The sequence below is a fragment of the Euprymna scolopes genome, chromosome 34, assembly GCF_053919585.1.
Source record: "Euprymna scolopes isolate OS-2025 chromosome 34, ASM5391958v1, whole genome shotgun sequence".
Classification (NCBI taxonomy): Eukaryota; Metazoa; Mollusca; class Cephalopoda; order Sepiida; family Sepiolidae; genus Euprymna; species Euprymna scolopes.
This window is the reverse complement of record NC_136515.1, coordinates 24,967,916-24,985,686: the sequence shown is the minus strand read 5'-3', so window position 1 is coordinate 24,985,686 and position 17,771 is coordinate 24,967,916. Positions and strand designations below refer to the sequence as shown.

Below are 17,771 nucleotides of genomic sequence, written 5' to 3'. Positions count from 1 at the left end.
CATGTGATTTTTTTTTAATATATCTTCGCCGCTTTGTCATAAGTATGTACATCATACGGATCTTTCTTGAATATAGAGAAAATGGCGCTCGTTAAGATAGCCATCAGATCAATTTTTTAAAAATATGTCATTTTAATCAAAAACAATGTTACATGCTTAATTTTCATGTCGAAAATAGTATTATATCCAAAAATTATGAAAATTCATAGAGTAGAAAGTTTGTAATTAAAAGTAAATTTTATGGAAAATGGGGTAAAATTGCATTATAGATGTTATAAAGTAAATACAAACATAAAGGGGACATAACTTGGGACGAATATTTTCGATTACTTGTTCATGGCTGCAATATTTGTTGTCTATAGCGATAGACTTTTTTTTTTACTAAAAACACAATAGCAGTTGTTTTACTTGATGAATTTTCGTAATTTTTAGATATATTACTATTTTCAACATGACAGTTACGTATGTAATATTGTTATTGATTAAAAAATATATATAAAAAATCGATTTGTCAACTCTATCTAAACAAGCACCAAGGAAATTCTGAACAAGAATCAAATTTTTTATTACAGTTTTGAAAATTCATTTCATGTCATACTTATTGTGAGTTTTAACAATGTTAAATCAGAGGCCCTCAGTATTAATGCTCGTGTCCCTCAAGGGTCCATCCTGGGCCCAACTCTCTTCCTGATCTACATCAATGATCTCCCTAAAGCACATACTTAAATCATTCGTTAACATCTATGCTGATGACATGACCATCTATGGCAACACATCAAAGGCTGTAAATGACAAAGTTAGGTAGCTGGTTATTTTTAATACATCTAAAACCAAGCTCCTATCTTTACATCATCAACGCTCTGATCCCCATCTGGCATCAATTGAAATGGATGGCTCTCGATTAGGAGAAGTTCCATGCTTTGATAAGCTTCTGACCTTTACTCCTGACCTGAAATGGAACACGTATATCAAGTCTATTGCCAAGGTTGCTGGAAAAATGGTAGGATCCTTCTACTGCTCCAGAAGACATCTCACTGCTGAGTCAATTCTCTACTTATATAAAAGCCAAGTACGTCTAAGGATGGAGTACTGCTGCTACATCTGGGCAAGAGCTGCTAAAAACACTCTATCCTGCATCGACAGAGTACAAAATAGACTTTGTGGCTTAGTGGGGGATGCCCTTTTCTCTTCCCTGCAACCTCTCTCCCAGAGGAGAGATGTTGTGAGCCTGTCTTTATTTTATCGTTACTTCCATGGCAGGTGCTCGTCTGAGCTCCAATCCCTGGTCTCCCCTTGCCGATCTTTCAATAAAAACACCCGTCTAGCTGAAACCACTGTCAAAATTTTTGTCCATTCTTTATCTGTGCCAAAACTAAAACGTAGATTCCATGAACAAAGCTTTTTTCTTAGAAGTGCATGCCTGTGGAACTCTGTTCCGTCTGCCTGTTTCCCACCTGACTACAACTTGGATGTCTTCAAGTCCAAAATAAACAAATTTCTGATGAACTGCCTCCTTAAGTAAGACAAATCTCAACATTAACATACTGTACACACAATAACTCTTATCCTCGAGTGGCTTCCGGACCTTGATAAGTCGTGACTGCCTTGTAAAAAAAAAAAAAAAAAAAGTTAATATTGTTTAATGGTTAGACTAAAACGGATTTGTTTTATTCTAGTACAAAGTTTTTAAAAGCTCTCTCTCTCACTCTCTCTCTCTCACTCTCTCTCTCTTCCTTTCTCTCTCTCTCTCTCTTCCTTTCTTTCTCTCTCTCTTTCCTTTCTTTCTCTCTCTTTCCTTTCTTTCTCTCCCTCTCTCTCTCTCTCTCTCTCTCTCTCTCTTTTCTTTCTCTTTGTTTATTTTCCTCTTTTTGTTTAATTTCTCTCTCCCTTTTATCCTTCTCTCTGTATCTCTCTTCCTTTTATCTCTCTTTTTTTAATAATTGGATGTTACATGGTACGATATAAAAAAACATTTTTTAAAAAACAAATGAAAATGTCTTTACATTGTTTTCCAATATATTAAATTAAAAGCAAAATTATTTTTTTATATTGCAGCCAAATTATTTTCTCTGCTCCCAGACTACATGCTACCATATACGATTCACCTTTTAGCACATGACCCTGACCTCAAGTCACCTGAACATATTCAAGCATTGAATATAATAAAAGAGTAAGTAATTTGTAGTTTCTCTTTGTTCAAAAACTCCCCCTAAACATATGCCACCCCATCTCTAATGATGTATATATTTTGAAACTACATTACCAAGATAGGATAAATATTTTTCATCATTATCAAAGAGATTACTAATATGAGAAGAAACAACAAAATGTCTACAGAATTTCATCGTTTACTGTTGCAGTCAACATGAGATTTGCTTATCTTCGTGATCCCTTTTAATATTGTCGAGAGTAGAAAGTGGACTTTGACTTTGGGCAGCATCGGAATTCTTGCTTCTCTTAGTTTGTCTGTTTGTCCTTGCATTTCTTGAATGATGTTTTCGATAAAGGAGGAAGAATTGCTGTTTTCTGTGTCTGGTTAGTTTTTCATGTTGAAAAAAATTTTTTTTTTTTAAAGGCTTCTTACATCAAGTTGTTTCATGCCTTGTCTGGAGCGACCCCCCCCCCCTCCAAAAAAAAAAGAAAGCATATTGATAATATATTGAATCTCTTTGATACTGGGAGTAAAGTGGCTTGCTCTCATGGTGTCAGAATAAAGCTGTTTTTTTAAACAGCTTTGTAATCAGATTTTCAAAGTTAAATCATAATAGCATTTAAGCTGGCAAATCAAACTTTGCTATTAATAGAAATTTGAGTTCTCAGATTTTTGGCCGAATCCTGCTTTTTCCCCTTATCCAGTAAGAAAAAAAATGGATTTTCACATAAATCACTAGAGCATGTCATGGATGTGAGTTCTCCACTTTTTTTGGTCAAAATCTGCATTTGTTTTTCTTAATAAGACAATTCTAATTTCTGTCAACTCACTAGAGCTCTACAACCCACATCCCCCTTTTATTTAATTTTTTTAGCGTCACTATTTGGTTGGTGTTTTTTTGTTTTCTTTCTTTTTTTTTCTATCCGTCTTACCTTGCCTTCATTTTGCTTCATATAAATAATCACCTAAAAATAAAGATCAGTAAAGAGAAAACTCACATTTTTAATTGATGATTATATTAGGAGTTGTGTTACAACTAAAATTTAATTTCTTTTGTTTTTTTTAGGGGAGGAATTCTGGATACAGAATTCCTCCCCTAAAAAAACAAAAAAATTCTGCATGAAGTACATATCCGTGACAAAATGAAATTATCATAACTCAAAAATTATGTAAATTGGTCAAGTAGTTTTCTGCCATTTTGAAAAAAAATTCAAGAAACAAAGGGAGAGAACTCAACAATAATTCATACTTACATTTGTGTTGTGATGCCTGCAAATTTCCATTAATCGCTCAAAAATGATTTTCTTTAAAGCTACTCGATTAATTTACATGGTTTTTGGAATATGATATTTTTGTTTTGTCACAGGTACATACAGATTTTTCTTTATTTTTGTTTTTTTAATATAGGGTGAATTAAAGACAAGAACACTTTTTTCCTATGAACTTTAATATGTGCAAACATAAAAATTACAAACTAAAATGACTTTGTTAGATCCTGGATAACATCGAGTAGGTGCCGCTAGAGTTATTGTATAAATTACTGACTTGGGTAGAAACGCATGTTTGATGTCACCTATATTTGTAGATGTTTATGGTTGTAAAGAGTTGCATAAAATCTGACTGCAAAATAAAAGCACATAATTTTACATTAAAATACCAAGTTTCATGAGAATGGCTTTAAAAAAAAAATCAGAGAGAAATGATCGAATTTCTGGAAATGATGATATCCATATTTTGGCTTATGTTGTGAAAGGATTAGGACGAAATTTTGTTCCAGATAAATGGAGTTTTCAGATATAAAACTAGTTTCTACTGATTTTTGTTGTCAATTCTAATTAAATTACAATGGTAGCTTCCAAATTATGCAGTCGAAATTACCTGAATATTAATGAATTAGTTATAAAAAAAAAAAAAGAAAGAAAACTTTAATCATGTTAGTAGATGAAAAATTGCGGCCATCTTGAAATAGAAAATAACCTCCCATTTGAACTCTCTTGTATCTTACGATCATTTTCATCAAATTCTATTTTTTTTTTTTTTCTTTAATAAATAATTTTCTACCTCATCAATTTTTGTAATTTTGGGATATAACCATCTTAAAAATATGAGGAATACGTAGATACCATTGTTTTCATGTGAAATTTAGTTTTACGATTTCTGAAATTTCATCCTAATAGTGTAGAAGCGCCAGATTTATTAAAAGGAAGATGTCTATGGAAAAAAAAAAAATTTGGATTATTCAGACAACTGTTCTCATCTTGAGTGTTATTTTCACAATGTTTTGGCAGATGTTCTAACCTCTGACCTTCTTAAGGTGTATCTTTTCAAACTCAGGAAACTGCACAGAATTTCGAATGAAATCTTTTATTTAATCACAAGGGTAGCATTCTTTCGTTCCATCAGCCATGACTATGTAGAAGTACTAAGTAATTTGCAATTGTATTTTGAGTATCAACTGCACTAGGGGTTTGAAAGAATAATTCTTGAGTTGGAGAAGATATACTTGAAGAGGGTTGGAACTTACACCGACTGAAATGTTATGAAAATAATACTCAATATGGGAATGATAGTCTGAATGATCCCAATGATACGCATTATCAATCCTCATCTCAAAAATTCAGAAACAAAAACAAAAAACATAAATTTTGGCACGTTTAAATTTTTAAAGCTTTTGAACTACTGATATTTTCTAATTCAAATGGTTTTGGAATTCATTTATGCAGTTCTTTTTACCCAAGTTGATAAACAATAAAATCAACTTGTAATGTTAATCAACATTTTATGATGTCATCTGTATTTGTAGATGTTTATGGTTTGTGATGGATCCACTGATGAGTCGAAGTGAAGATTACAATTATGCTTTCTTCCGAAGAATGATTGAGGATATTAAGCAAACCAAAGATGCTCAATGCCCAGATGACGAAGAGACCAATAAGGTATGTTTTTTTTTTGTTTTGTTTTTAGTTTTTTAATCAATTCTTTTGTTCTCTAGAAATTAACTCTTTCTTTTTTTTTCTTCTTTTTTTATATTTAGACTTTTTATCTAGGTTTATTTTTCACATTTTGACAGATATAATCTTTGATCTTCTTCAGAGTGCATATTTTCAAAATAATTAATTGAAATAAATTGTTATACAACTATAATTCTTGTTACAGTGATGTTGTTTTAACTTTGATTTATAAGATTATTGGATTATAGTCAACTAACATACTTCCTAACTTCTGACGTGGCTGCTACCAGAAGCGATGACAAGGCAAACCAGTAACTTCACTTTTATTGCTCTTCAGTATTTCTATTGTGAAGCAATAGGACATTATTGAAAAATGTAGAATAAAAATTAACAAAATTATACAGATAGAAATAACACAATTATTTTTTATTTGCACTTGTAATAACAAAATTTTCAAAAGTAAAAGGTTTTATTTTATTTAAAATTTTATAAGAAATATGTTTATGAAATTATAAAAATATATATATTTTTTTTAATTTTAAAAATAAGTTTATTTGAATAAAAAAAAGAAGCTTTTTATTTGAATTTATATAATAAATATTTATGCAAGTATAAAAATAAAATTGAGATCATAATAATATTTTAATCATCATAAAAAAAACAAATCCAATACATAATATTCCCAAAATAGTTTTAAAAGATTTTAAAAAGTGTTTTCAATAATTTAAAAATAAAAATAAAAAACACAAAATGTGTTTTAATAATTCTTAAAAAAAAATTAAACTAATTGCAATAATTCTTAATTAAAGTAAGACCAAAAAATTTTTCAAAGGTACATGCACCGGGGAAATATAGGCACGAGAGAAGAAAAACAAAGGAACTGATTTGCCTCGTCACCGCTTGTATGTTAGCTGACTATAACCAATTATGGATGCAAGTCGCTTCCAAAAGTTTCTATCTTTTAATTAATTTTAAAATCGGTTTAAATTACTTTTCTATTTGACCGTTTTCAATTTCAAAGTAATTTGACTGACTTATTTAAAAAGAAACAAATATGTTGTGGATATTTACAAAAACTTTGGTTCTTGTCCAGAATTTCTCCTATATAAAAAAAATAAAATAAAACTTGTATAATACATGTACTCATGACACAATGAAAATGTTATATTCCAAAAAATTTAATTAAATTGATTAGGTAGTTTTATTTTTAACGAAAGAAATTAAATTTCATGAGTAAACAAAATGGGACTACCTCATTACACCATCTTGAAGAAACAAGGGCAGATAACTACAATAATTCAAACTGTCTTATAATGCCTACGAGTTTCTATTAATTGCTTAAAATCATTTTTTTTTTTTTTTTGTAAAAATAAAACTACTTGATCAATTTATGTGATTTTTGGAATATGATCTTTTCATTCTGTCAAAAGTACATACACCATAAAATGTTTTTGCTTTTCAATATAAGAGGAGTTCTGAATAACCATATTTTAAAAAAATATTTGATTAATAGTAAAATCAGAATGTAATTCTTTCAGTGCCAGGATTATCTCCAATATTAAAAATATTAAAACTTTCTTTGTGCGATATATTTATTATTGGATATGTAATTATTGTTTTATAACCATTATTTTATCGATATTATTGTCAAATTTCAGAAAATGTATGCTGTTTGTGACATTGCCCTTGGTTTGATGATGACGAAGGTGTCAAATGTAGTTCTTAAAGACACTGTCATGGAACCCGTGTTACCTATTAAATTGTTTACAAAACCTGATCATGTAAGTATAATTATCACAATTTCTAATTCACTTAATTTATAAAAAATAAAATAAAAAATAAAAACATTAATTAAAGTTATTTTTAGCGAATTGATTGCATTGTTAATAGCTGAAAATGATCTAAACAGATTGAAAGCATATATCATCAAACTATTATATAATTTCAATTTTATTATAAACAAAAAAAAAAAATGATTATTGTCCAGAAAATTTCTTATATTAAAAAATAAACAAAAAAAAAATTTGTATGATGTACATACCCATGATGAAAGGGAAATATCATGTTCCAGAAATCATATAAATTGATTAAATAGTTTTATTTTTAAATAAAATTAAATTTTATGAATAACCAAAGAGGGATTGTCTTGCCCACCATTTTGGAAAAAATTTCAAAAGAGTTGGGGATTGGGGGGGGGGGATAACTCAACAATAATTCAAACGTGAAATTTTTATTGTTATGCCTACAAATTGCCATTAATTGCTTTAAAATGATTTTCTTTATAAAAATAAAGCTACTCGATCATTTTGCTTATTTTATTTTATTATTTTTTTGGGGGAATATGACGTTTTTGTTTTGTCACGGGTTTGTACATCATACATATTTTTCAATATAGGGAGAATTCTGGACAAAATCCAAAGAATTTCAGAGATTGACGATAAGAGGTCTGTTTGGCCTCTATTTCAGTATATATCTCTGTTTAGAAATGCAAATATGTTCATACATTTGTATGTATATGGTTCATTGTTAAACTAATCTTTATTAATTTTGGAACATGGCTGCTAGGTGTAAGGGTGAGTAATGTCACCTTTATTTGGTTGGTGTGGAAGCCCTTCATGATATTTTAGCAATACGTATTAGATATTAATCTTTTTTGCAAATTCGAATGTATGTATATGTACACTCACCCATATAATTTCCTAATTTACATAAATCTAGATACGCTGCTCTCCTCTTTTGCACATATACTCTTGAAATAATTGACCATCTCGCTATGAACCATTCTTAGCTGTTTACACTCTTGAAAAGGCTCATATAAGTCTGACAAAACATTGAGAATTTAGTTTTTCTCCATTTTTAAAATCATACTGTTCGGATTTTATCCTTTCATTATATCAATAAATATTCTGCAAATTTCAATTTCTTTGGAATATCTGAGTTTTTAGCGCAGCATAATATGGGCACAATCTCATATTTTTCAAATTAAAAATATTTCAGATTTGTATTAAAGTTGATTTAAAGTCATGAGACACCAATTAAGCAAGATTGAATAAAAAAAATATTTTTAAATTTTATATAGTTTCTAGAAACAAAATCATTGAATTTTGATTAAGATTGGAATAAGAATTCTAGACATGAGGCTTTAGTACCATTGTGATGCCATATACTCTACCCTTTCGTGACAATCATGATCCCAATGCTATGTGCCATAGTTTTCCATTTATTTTCTAGTTCTCATTCTGACCATGTCGTCATCTCTTACATTGGCGCGAGCATGGCTTGCAAGTATAAAAATTTAAAGCAAGAAAACAAACTTGGACACATTCTGTAGATATCAGTTGTACTCTGGGTATGTGTCTAAGTGTGTGTGATATTATCATTGAAAACAACCCTCTAAACTAGGCACCGCCAAAACTGAGGGGGCAGGTCAGTACTTTTTAACGGACCGTCTTTTTAAAAATCTACCAAAAATCAGGTAATTATCCGATCAATACGAAATTTTCAGCGATTATTAGGAGAAGAATGAACTTTATAACAGTGTACTTATTTTTCATAAACGATATTTATATATATATATTTTTTTGCTTACAAACCCCCCCCCCCCTTGTTTTGAAGTGGGAACAAATATGCTTAAAATAATCATCTGAAACTGAACAAAACATATTGTGTTGTTGTAAGGGACAGAATTATAGATTAAAAAAAAAAAAAAAAAAAAAAAATTGTTTGCATACCTTATTTTGACGTCTGAATATCAGAACTTCGATTGTGTTTAATTATCCCGCTTTTGAGTTTTGAAGTGTGAAATTCGGTGAATATGTTAAGTAAAATAATTAATTTAAGTTAAGCAAAACAAAAAAAAAATTTTTTTAATATTTATACGAAAAAAGCCATTTTAAAATTTTTGATAAATAAATTAACAATTTTTTTTTAGCGAGCCGAATAATGCATGACCATTATTAAACAGGGCGTGCTTTGAATAATCGATACAAAAAAAAAAATTCGATAAATATTGTGCCCTTTGTGTTAAAAATAGCATCATTTTTTTCGATCTCGTTTGAAAACGTTTGCCGCCTTTCGACTACGGTGGACCAAACGCGCTGAAATAATTTTTTTTTATTCTGCTTTAAATTCCCCCCCCCCCCCCCCATTTTGGGGAGCCTGGCCCCCACACACATACACATTAAAAACCAAACTCATACAAATGGTCACCCATCTGGTACTGGCCAGCCTCAGCTTAATACATTGAAATTTTTGTCACTGAAAAATAAGTTTTTTTGGCCTGTTTGGTCTTCCATAGTTTTCTTCTTATCAAAAGAAAACGTAAACAGAGTCGATCTGAACTCTACGTAGACGCGAAATATCTAGTTACCTATATGAATAAGTGGAATTATTTGAAATTCAGGTACTTATATTATAATATTTTTGCATATTCTCTTAGAAAATCATCCTAAATCTTAGACAATAAATAAATAAATAAATTAATTATTTCAAAAACCCTTTTTTTTTTAATATTTAAGTACGTTTTTTGTGCAAGACAAAAAATGTCAATTGTTAACTTTTTGGGAAAATTTAACATTTAAAATTGAATTAAAAATAGTAGAAAAAGTTTTACATTATTCTGTTTTCTATATGATAAAATTCAGGGTTTTATCTTTCTGGAAAAAAAAAAAGTTACTCAGAAATAATGGATTTTAATAAATGTAATTTAGTTTTAAAAAACAACAACAACTTGATTTTGCGGCCATTTTTTGGCGGTGCCTACTCTAAACACTAACATCTGCATCTTAGTTGTCTGTCGAGGTCGTTCTCCCGATTTGTTCCAAATCACCAATTGTTGCCAACTGAAAACTTTTGTCAACCGTCCCACTTTTAAACTGCCCATAAACTAACTCTAAATATATTGACCTCTGTCCGGTCTTTTATCTTATTCAGCATCACACCTTCATTAACAGAAACTGACTACTTCCATACTTGTTGTATGCTCCCAGCTGGCTATTCAGAAACTGATCACTAACCCGTCTTCCTGTCTTGTTCATTGTTATAGCTTTCTTCTTTTTTTATATAACTCATTTCCTAACACTGAGCAGGGGGAGGGGGGGGGGTGAATCCGAATTGTATTTTGATTCTAATCTGGGGAGGGGGGAGGGGCATTGATTCTTGTCCAGATTTTCCTCCATCTTAGAAAACAGGATTCTGTATAACAATTCAGAGAGTGATAGTAAGTGGTCTGTTCAACCTGTTTCAGTATATATATCTATCTAGATAAAGTTAGATATGTTCATATACTTGTATAAGATTCATTGTTAAGAGTGAATAATGTCAGCTATATTTGGTTTTATGCAAAGGTGTAGAAGCCAGTCATGAAATTTTTTTTAATGAAATTTTAGCAATGACTATTAGATATTAATCCATTTATTTTTTGTTTGTATATATTGCAAATTTGAATATATTGTATATATGTACACTCACTTGTGTAATTTCCTAACGTATATATCCTCCTTTGCATATACACTCCTAAAATAATTAATACTTTCGTCATGAATCATTTTTAGCTGTTTTTACTCTAGAAAAAACCCATGGAAGTTGGGCAAAAACACTGAGAATTTAGGTTTAACATGGGTCACATTATTATATTTTGATTCTAATCATTGGGGAAGGGTACATAAAGGTGGTTCGAAACTTTTCTGTTTGGGGAATTAATTTTACCAGTCCTATATATATATAGTCTGATATATAAAACGTTTTAATTTTAGATGATCATTTACCATAATTTAATAATCAGTTTAATCAGTTGCTTATATCTTGTGTTTTTGCTTTTGATAGAGTTACAGTAATACCAAGTTATACCTCCCCAAAGATTTCATTTTTGATACAGGCAAGGTAAGATATTTTCATTTGTTCTCTTTTCTTTAAAACTTATATAGAAAAAGGGTACTTGTACAGTTTAGTCAAGACATTAAAAAATGAAAATATTGAAGAAAAAAAAAAAGGCACGTATCCGTTATGGAACAAAGTTTTCCGGGGAAAAAAATTTCGCTTAATTTCATCAAGTAGTTTTTTTGCTTTTTTGTTTTTTACAGCGAAAAAAAACAAATTTGTTATGATACCGAGCAAAAGGTTTGAATTTTAGGAAAACAAGCTAGAATTAAAGATGGGGAGTGAGTGCCGGCGTTTTAACTGGAGTTATCTCCTGTGGCGTTTATAAAATTCAAACAAAAATTTAAACAAAATCCAAGATGTCTGCCTTCAACACGCTCTCATAAAAACGTGATATGTACAATATAACCTTTTTTTCAATATTTTCAATTTTTTATGTCTTGACTAAACTGTACAAGTACCAGAAAAAGAAATAAAATTTTAGTCGTAAGGGAGACAATTCTTTATATTGTTGAATTAGAAAATATGAATTACTCCCCTTGCTAATTTTGATTTTCTAAGTCATAATTGAAATCATTTTATCGGTTTTCTGGACGAGAATATATGATTTAACAAGTGAAGCATGCATGGTCCCCCGTGAGTGCACAGTGAACGAAGCATTAAAAAATGACTGTTCAGCGCCCCCCCCTCCATATTTAGCCCCAAAAGTTCCCAAGGCCTTATTATATTTAAATTTGAATTCAGCACCATGCGAAACTGCTAAATAAACATACACAGAAAATTTTGAACAAATATGGTAAAACAATCCCAAAAATGGAGTGTTTTTATCAGTCCTAAAAGAGCCCCTGGGACACACCCAACAGTTATCGCAAAGCATAGACAAACAAAATTATATAGAAATCAATTAGTTACAACTTTTCATAAAGTTTTCTAAAAATCCAATGCATCAGTAAAAAAAAAAAAAATGATAGTTATATTTAATACCTCCAAAATTAAAATTCTGTCTTTTCACCAATGCTCCGATGTCCGCTTTACCCTGTAAAAATATAATAGCTCTCTTCTTGATGAAGCACTCAGCTTCGACAAACTTCTGAGACTGATCTGAAATGGAAAACCGATATCAGATCCATTGCTGAAATCACTGAAAAGATGGTTGGATTGTTCTACCATTCCAGAAAATATCTCATTCTTGACGTAATAACCTATACAAGAGTCAAAGATGGAGTACTGTTGGTGTTGTCACATCTGGAGTGAAGCTCCAAAAAGCACGCTTTGTACAGGGTACAAAACCGTCTTAGAAATTTAGTGGGCAATGACCTTTTGTCCTTCATACTCTTTCTTTCTCATAGAGGAAACATTGTGAGTCTGTCTGCACTATAGATACTTTCATGGTAGGTGTTTGACTAAGCTCCAATCTATGGTCCCTCCCCATAAACTGTTCACGGCAAGTACTCAACTAGCTGAAACAACCACCAACAACTTTCCTCACTTCCTATCTGTGCCCAAAACTAAACAAAAATTCCATGAGCAGTTTCTTTCCTAGAGCTGTTCGTCTGTGGAACTCAGTACCATTTGTCTGCTTCCTGACTGACTATGACATAGTCGTTTTCAAGTCTGATGTGAATATATTTTACTGAGTTGTCCATTTAGATAATCTATCCCTATCCAAGTGTCGCTGTATCTGATCTTGTCTTACCATCTACCTAACACTTAACCCTTATCCCTGAGTGGCCTGTGGGCCTTGATAATTGGTGACCCACCTAAGAAAAAAAGAACAAAACTTTTGGAAAGATGATGGATGACACTGAATTGTGAAGCAACGTTTGTGCAATCCGTAATCCTACTCCTTCTGAGTTGGTACTGCTTGATTCCAGTGGCAAGAAGTCCAGAACAGCCGGTAACAATGATGAGATAAGCAGATAGCACATACAGTACCAGAAATTTTCAAATGGTCACCCATTCTAGTACTAGCCAGGCTCAACAGTGCTTGACTTTGGTGGTCTAATGAGAACCAGTCAATAATTATGCTGTATTATAATGCTAATAATATGGTACAACAATAACAAATGAAAATTGGCTATTCAAAATCAAAGTTTAATATGTCTGCCTCTTTAAATGCCATTTAGGTCTAACTTTTAAAATTTCACAAAATAACTTTGAAAAATTGCTCCAATTTTGTACTTTGTCTTATCTGACGGTCACTTTATATGCCAAAATATACGGTATCTAAGTTATCTTGTGAAATTTTGAAAGTTGAACATAAATTGCATTAAAGCAGAGAGTCAATTTTATTTGATATTGTTGTACCATCTTATTGGGACCATGATAAATTTTCATAAATTTATCATAAATCGGTTGTATAAGACGACTGCTAAATTACAAAACCATGTTTGTTTAGCCTGGGCTAGAGATTGCAACACCTGGTATCTTATGAAATATTGGTTTTTAAAAATGATTTTTTTAACTTTAAGGATTGTCTTATATGCCAAAATATGATATATATATATAAAATGTTTTACTTAGAAAAAGAAATGTACCTTATCATTATAGTTATATTTTTTTCTGCAAATGATTTCAAATAGTACATAAAATGATCAAATTTTTAAAGAGAATGCCATCAACTACTGAAATGAGCTGCACCTGCATAATTTTAATTGAATGTGTGTTGTCTTTTAGAAAAAGGTAACCTCCACAACTCTGACGAATGTATCTGATCGACCAGTTCCTGCCAAACCATCTGTGCCATTTACGACAACAGAAATTATTGTAACATCTCCAAAGCCAGTTGTGAATCCCAACCCTACTTGTCCGAGAGAGCCAAGAGAGCCCAAAAAGAAAAAAGAGAAAGAAAATGAAGTCAAGGAAAGGTAAACAAAATTGATTGTTTGATGGCTGATGAAGGGAGATTTCTCGAAATATTATGATATAGTTATGATTGTTTGATGGCTGATGAAGGGAGATTTCTCAAAATATTATGATATAGATGCTCTATCTAACTATACGGACACAAGTAAGAACACAAAACATGTAAAATATTTATATATTGTCTTAATAAAGATGATGGTGGTCTAGTTGTTAATAATAGGGACTGACAACCTGAGTGTCCCAAGTTAGAATCCAATTCGTTCCACAAAAGTCACTTATATTTAGGATGATGGTGGTCTAGTTAACTGACAACATTCTTTTAAATTCCCTTTATAAAATTGATTGCAATTAAGTTTTTTTGCAACAAGTAATTTCTTTTAAAAAAAATGAAGAATTGTCTATGAAACTTTCCTCAAACAATGCATCTATTCACCATCATTTCCTTAAATTTTAATTCCCTTTAAAATACTCTAAGGAAACTAAAATTTGAGGAGTATTTATTAATCTCTGATACTTTTTGTTAAAATTTCACAAAACTTAAAGGTATCTGAATTTTCATGCATGAAGAGCGAGGAGGGGGCCCAGCAACTCAACTTTGAATAAAACTGAATAAAGCTGATCATAATTCTTTTAAAATTTTTAAATATTTAATTATAGAGTTTTTTTGTTATTTTTTAAATTTTCAGATAACCATAAAAGACGTACATGTACTATGTGGATATATTTGCAAATTTAAAAAAAGACACATTTGTGAGAAGGTTGATCAATAGATTATGATTGTTTAAAATGAACAAATATTTATTATTTTATTATTAGTACTAGCAGTGGAAAATTAAGTTTTAAACAAAGAAATCAAAAGAATCATTTTGACATTGGAAAATAGCCACAATTTTTTCTGATATCTTAAAATGTCCCGATTTTTCCAATTTTCAATTAATCTGCCCATGGTTCAATCCTATTTGTGAATTGAAAATAAAGCAATGAATTAGCTGCATTCATCATTCCAAACTTCGTGTTTGTTCAAATACTCTTATCACTATTTGAATTATGACAATCTTAATTCACTTCCATGTAAATATCAATTCCTGACGGCCTAGTGGAAGAATGTTAGTCTGCAACTGCAAAATCAAGAAGTGGCTTTGTTGACTGGATTCGAATCTCTCAACCAGCGGTACTTATCCCTTGTATAAGCATAAAACACTAGCATCTGTAGGTATATAAAAAAGTATTTATATTTATTGAAAAAAAAAAAGTTGTGTATGTGTGTCATACTCAAGTGAACGTAGCAAAGTAGACCTGACACACCTTCCCAAAACACACACAAACTTTCTTTGACAATCTTCTTGATGGAGAAAATTGCTGGTTTGACTTTATAGGTTTCTTTGCTAAAGTATGTTACACAACAATGTCTCAACTAATTTAATCACGTCGCCTACTGTCAGTCATCTGAACTGTTCCAAAGTATGTGCCACATTGATGATGGCCGAGGACCATATGATATGCCACTTCAACTATTGAGGGGATCGGTTAACGGCTAGATCCGGGTGGGTGGCACATGAGCAAAGTGACAACAGACAGGAAAAATTGGAGATTCGTGAAATCTCTCATCTTTAGCATGAGACAAAATGAAACTTTATAAAAATAAGATTCTTGTCCAGAATTCCTATATGTAAAAACAAAAATAAAAATCTGTATGCTGTACATACCTGTGACGATACAGAAATATCATATTCCAAAAATAATGTAAATTGATCAAGTAGTTTTAGTTTTAAATAAGATCAAATTGTTTGAGTGTCTGAGGAGTGATTGTCTCGCCCACCATTTAGAAAAAAAAAAATCTCCAAAAAAAACAAATTACAGCAGTAATACACGCTTATTAGATTTATGTTGTAATACCTATGGATTCCCATTTATTGCCTAAAAATGATTTTATTTATACAATTAAAACTACTTGATCAATTTATCTGATTTTTGAAATGTGATATTTTAGTGTCATCATGGGTATACAGATTTTTCTTTATTTTTGTTTTTCAATATAGGATGAATTCTGGAGAGGAACTAAAAATAATGTATAAATAAATAATATTTATTTTTTCACTTTTTAAGATATGTATATGTTGCAATATTCTTTTTAAAATTACTGCCTTGTTTCATGCTCAACTTATTGTTTCTAAAATCTCATTTTGTAGCAGTACTTCAACACCAGAAAAAAAGAAGAAGAAAAAATCTGCAGAGGAAGAGTCGCCAGGTGAGCCTAAACAGCGAACTGGGCGAGGTATGCGACAAACTTCTGCCGCAGTTAAAAAAAAAGGTGCATTGGTAAAAAAAGCCACCTTACAAGCGGGCAAGAAGAATAAAACTCCGATAAAACTAACAAAAACAGCTGCCGCCAAGTCGCCAAAACGTATGGTGGGGAAACAAGCTAAAATTACAGACTTTCGCTCCCCTAAAAGACAAACGCCCAAAAACTCTCCTTTGAAGGTATTATCCCCAACAAAACAAATTCTAAATGGCTCTACGAAGGGCACAAATCGTCGTAAAGCACCAAGTCGGACATCCAGTACGTCAACCTGTAAATCTGACAATACACGGAAACGAACAGCGGGTTCTCCAAATGAAAATATTCCAGCAAAGAAAAGGGCAACAACAAATGAAAAAGATTCCAAGTAAGTTACATTTCTGATAATTATTTTGGTTGCTTCTCTTGTACATGTCTTTAAAAAAAACAATGTCAAGCTTAGTTACTGTTGCATCTGTGGCATCAAAAATGGTGATACTTTTGCTATTACATTTGCAAAGGATGTGAATTCTCTCTTATTAATGGAATTCTGCTTCTTTTATTATTATTATTATTATTATTATTATTATTATTCAGAAAAAATGTAATTCTGCTTGAATTCTTAAATGTGAGTTTATGGGGGCTGAATTGCAAAGTGATTCTGATGAATGCTTAAAAGTTTCTTACTCATCTTTGTTGGAATTCGTTTTCTCCAAGCCAGTATGTTGGTATGGGTGTGTGGGGGGGTGGGCTTTCTTGGCTTCTTCCATGCATGTGCAGCTGGGTAAGTCTGGAGAAAATTGATGTTGCTCCCCATGCGTTATAGGATTTTCTAAGTTAGCGTTGGCTTATTACATTCGAATAGACATGTTACTTTTGGAGTTTCAAATGATTTTCATTGGTTGAAAATATTTCACCTGTTCGAGTCAAAATTTACTAGCTTTAGGAAGTCACAAAGAAAATGAATTTCATCAAAGCGGGAAAAGAAAAAGGGTAGCAATTAAAACCATTTGCTTTTTAGTGTTCATCAGAATCATTTTGCAATTCAGCTGCCAGAGATTATCTACTTTTTTTATCAAAATTCACTTTATTTATTTATTTTTTTTATATATATATATATATATATATATATAAAATATATTTTAGTCATCGACATACAGTCCTGTTTTGTTGTATCACAACTCATCAGTGCCGCTAGACTAGCACCTATCCCAAGCCGAGGATCGAACCTAGAACCGTCGTGATGACAGTCGGCAGTTCTACCCCTTGACCACGGAAGCGGTGCCCGCAACTAATCTGTCCGAATGTCTATTTAAATAAACATCCGTCTGCCACTCGTAAAGTGCTCAAACGTTTGATAGCTTGATTTTTGCCAAATTGCTAGAGCCTTATGTCCTTATCTGTTTGTTAGATTTTATTTCACATTCTCTCTTTCTCTCTCTCACTTTGTTTTGCCTTGTCTCTCCTTTCTCTATTATGGCAATTAGTAGTTTCTACAAACTGAAAAATTTGTTGTCATACTTTGAAAGAGTCATGAAGCATGAAAATACAGAAGGTAGAAGATTTTTGTTTCATCAAAGAATGATCCCTTGTCTCTTCAAACCCCACCCTTTATTTATGTGCAGTTGGAGTATTTTGCTTAATTTTG

General features: G+C 31.2%; 1 protein-coding gene across 4 annotated transcripts in view; it reads left to right on the top strand.

The window, feature by feature from the left end:
• The window catches only part of LOC145259140 (sister chromatid cohesion protein PDS5 homolog B-like), a 246,488-nt gene that overhangs the window by 196,167 nt on the left and 32,550 nt on the right, over positions 1 to 17,771 (top strand). For all 4 annotated transcript variants that reach the window (XM_080116838.1, XM_080116835.1, XM_080116836.1 and 1 more), the window contains exons 26-31: positions 2,056 to 2,170; positions 4,956 to 5,088; positions 6,762 to 6,884; positions 10,927 to 10,983; positions 13,657 to 13,847; positions 16,035 to 16,511. In XM_080116838.1, the coding sequence (XP_079972964.1) occupies positions 2,056 to 2,170; positions 4,956 to 5,088; positions 6,762 to 6,884; positions 10,927 to 10,983; positions 13,657 to 13,847; positions 16,035 to 16,511 (1,096 nt within the window). The remainder of the gene's footprint in view (positions 1 to 2,055; positions 2,171 to 4,955; positions 5,089 to 6,761; positions 6,885 to 10,926; positions 10,984 to 13,656; positions 13,848 to 16,034; positions 16,512 to 17,771) is intronic.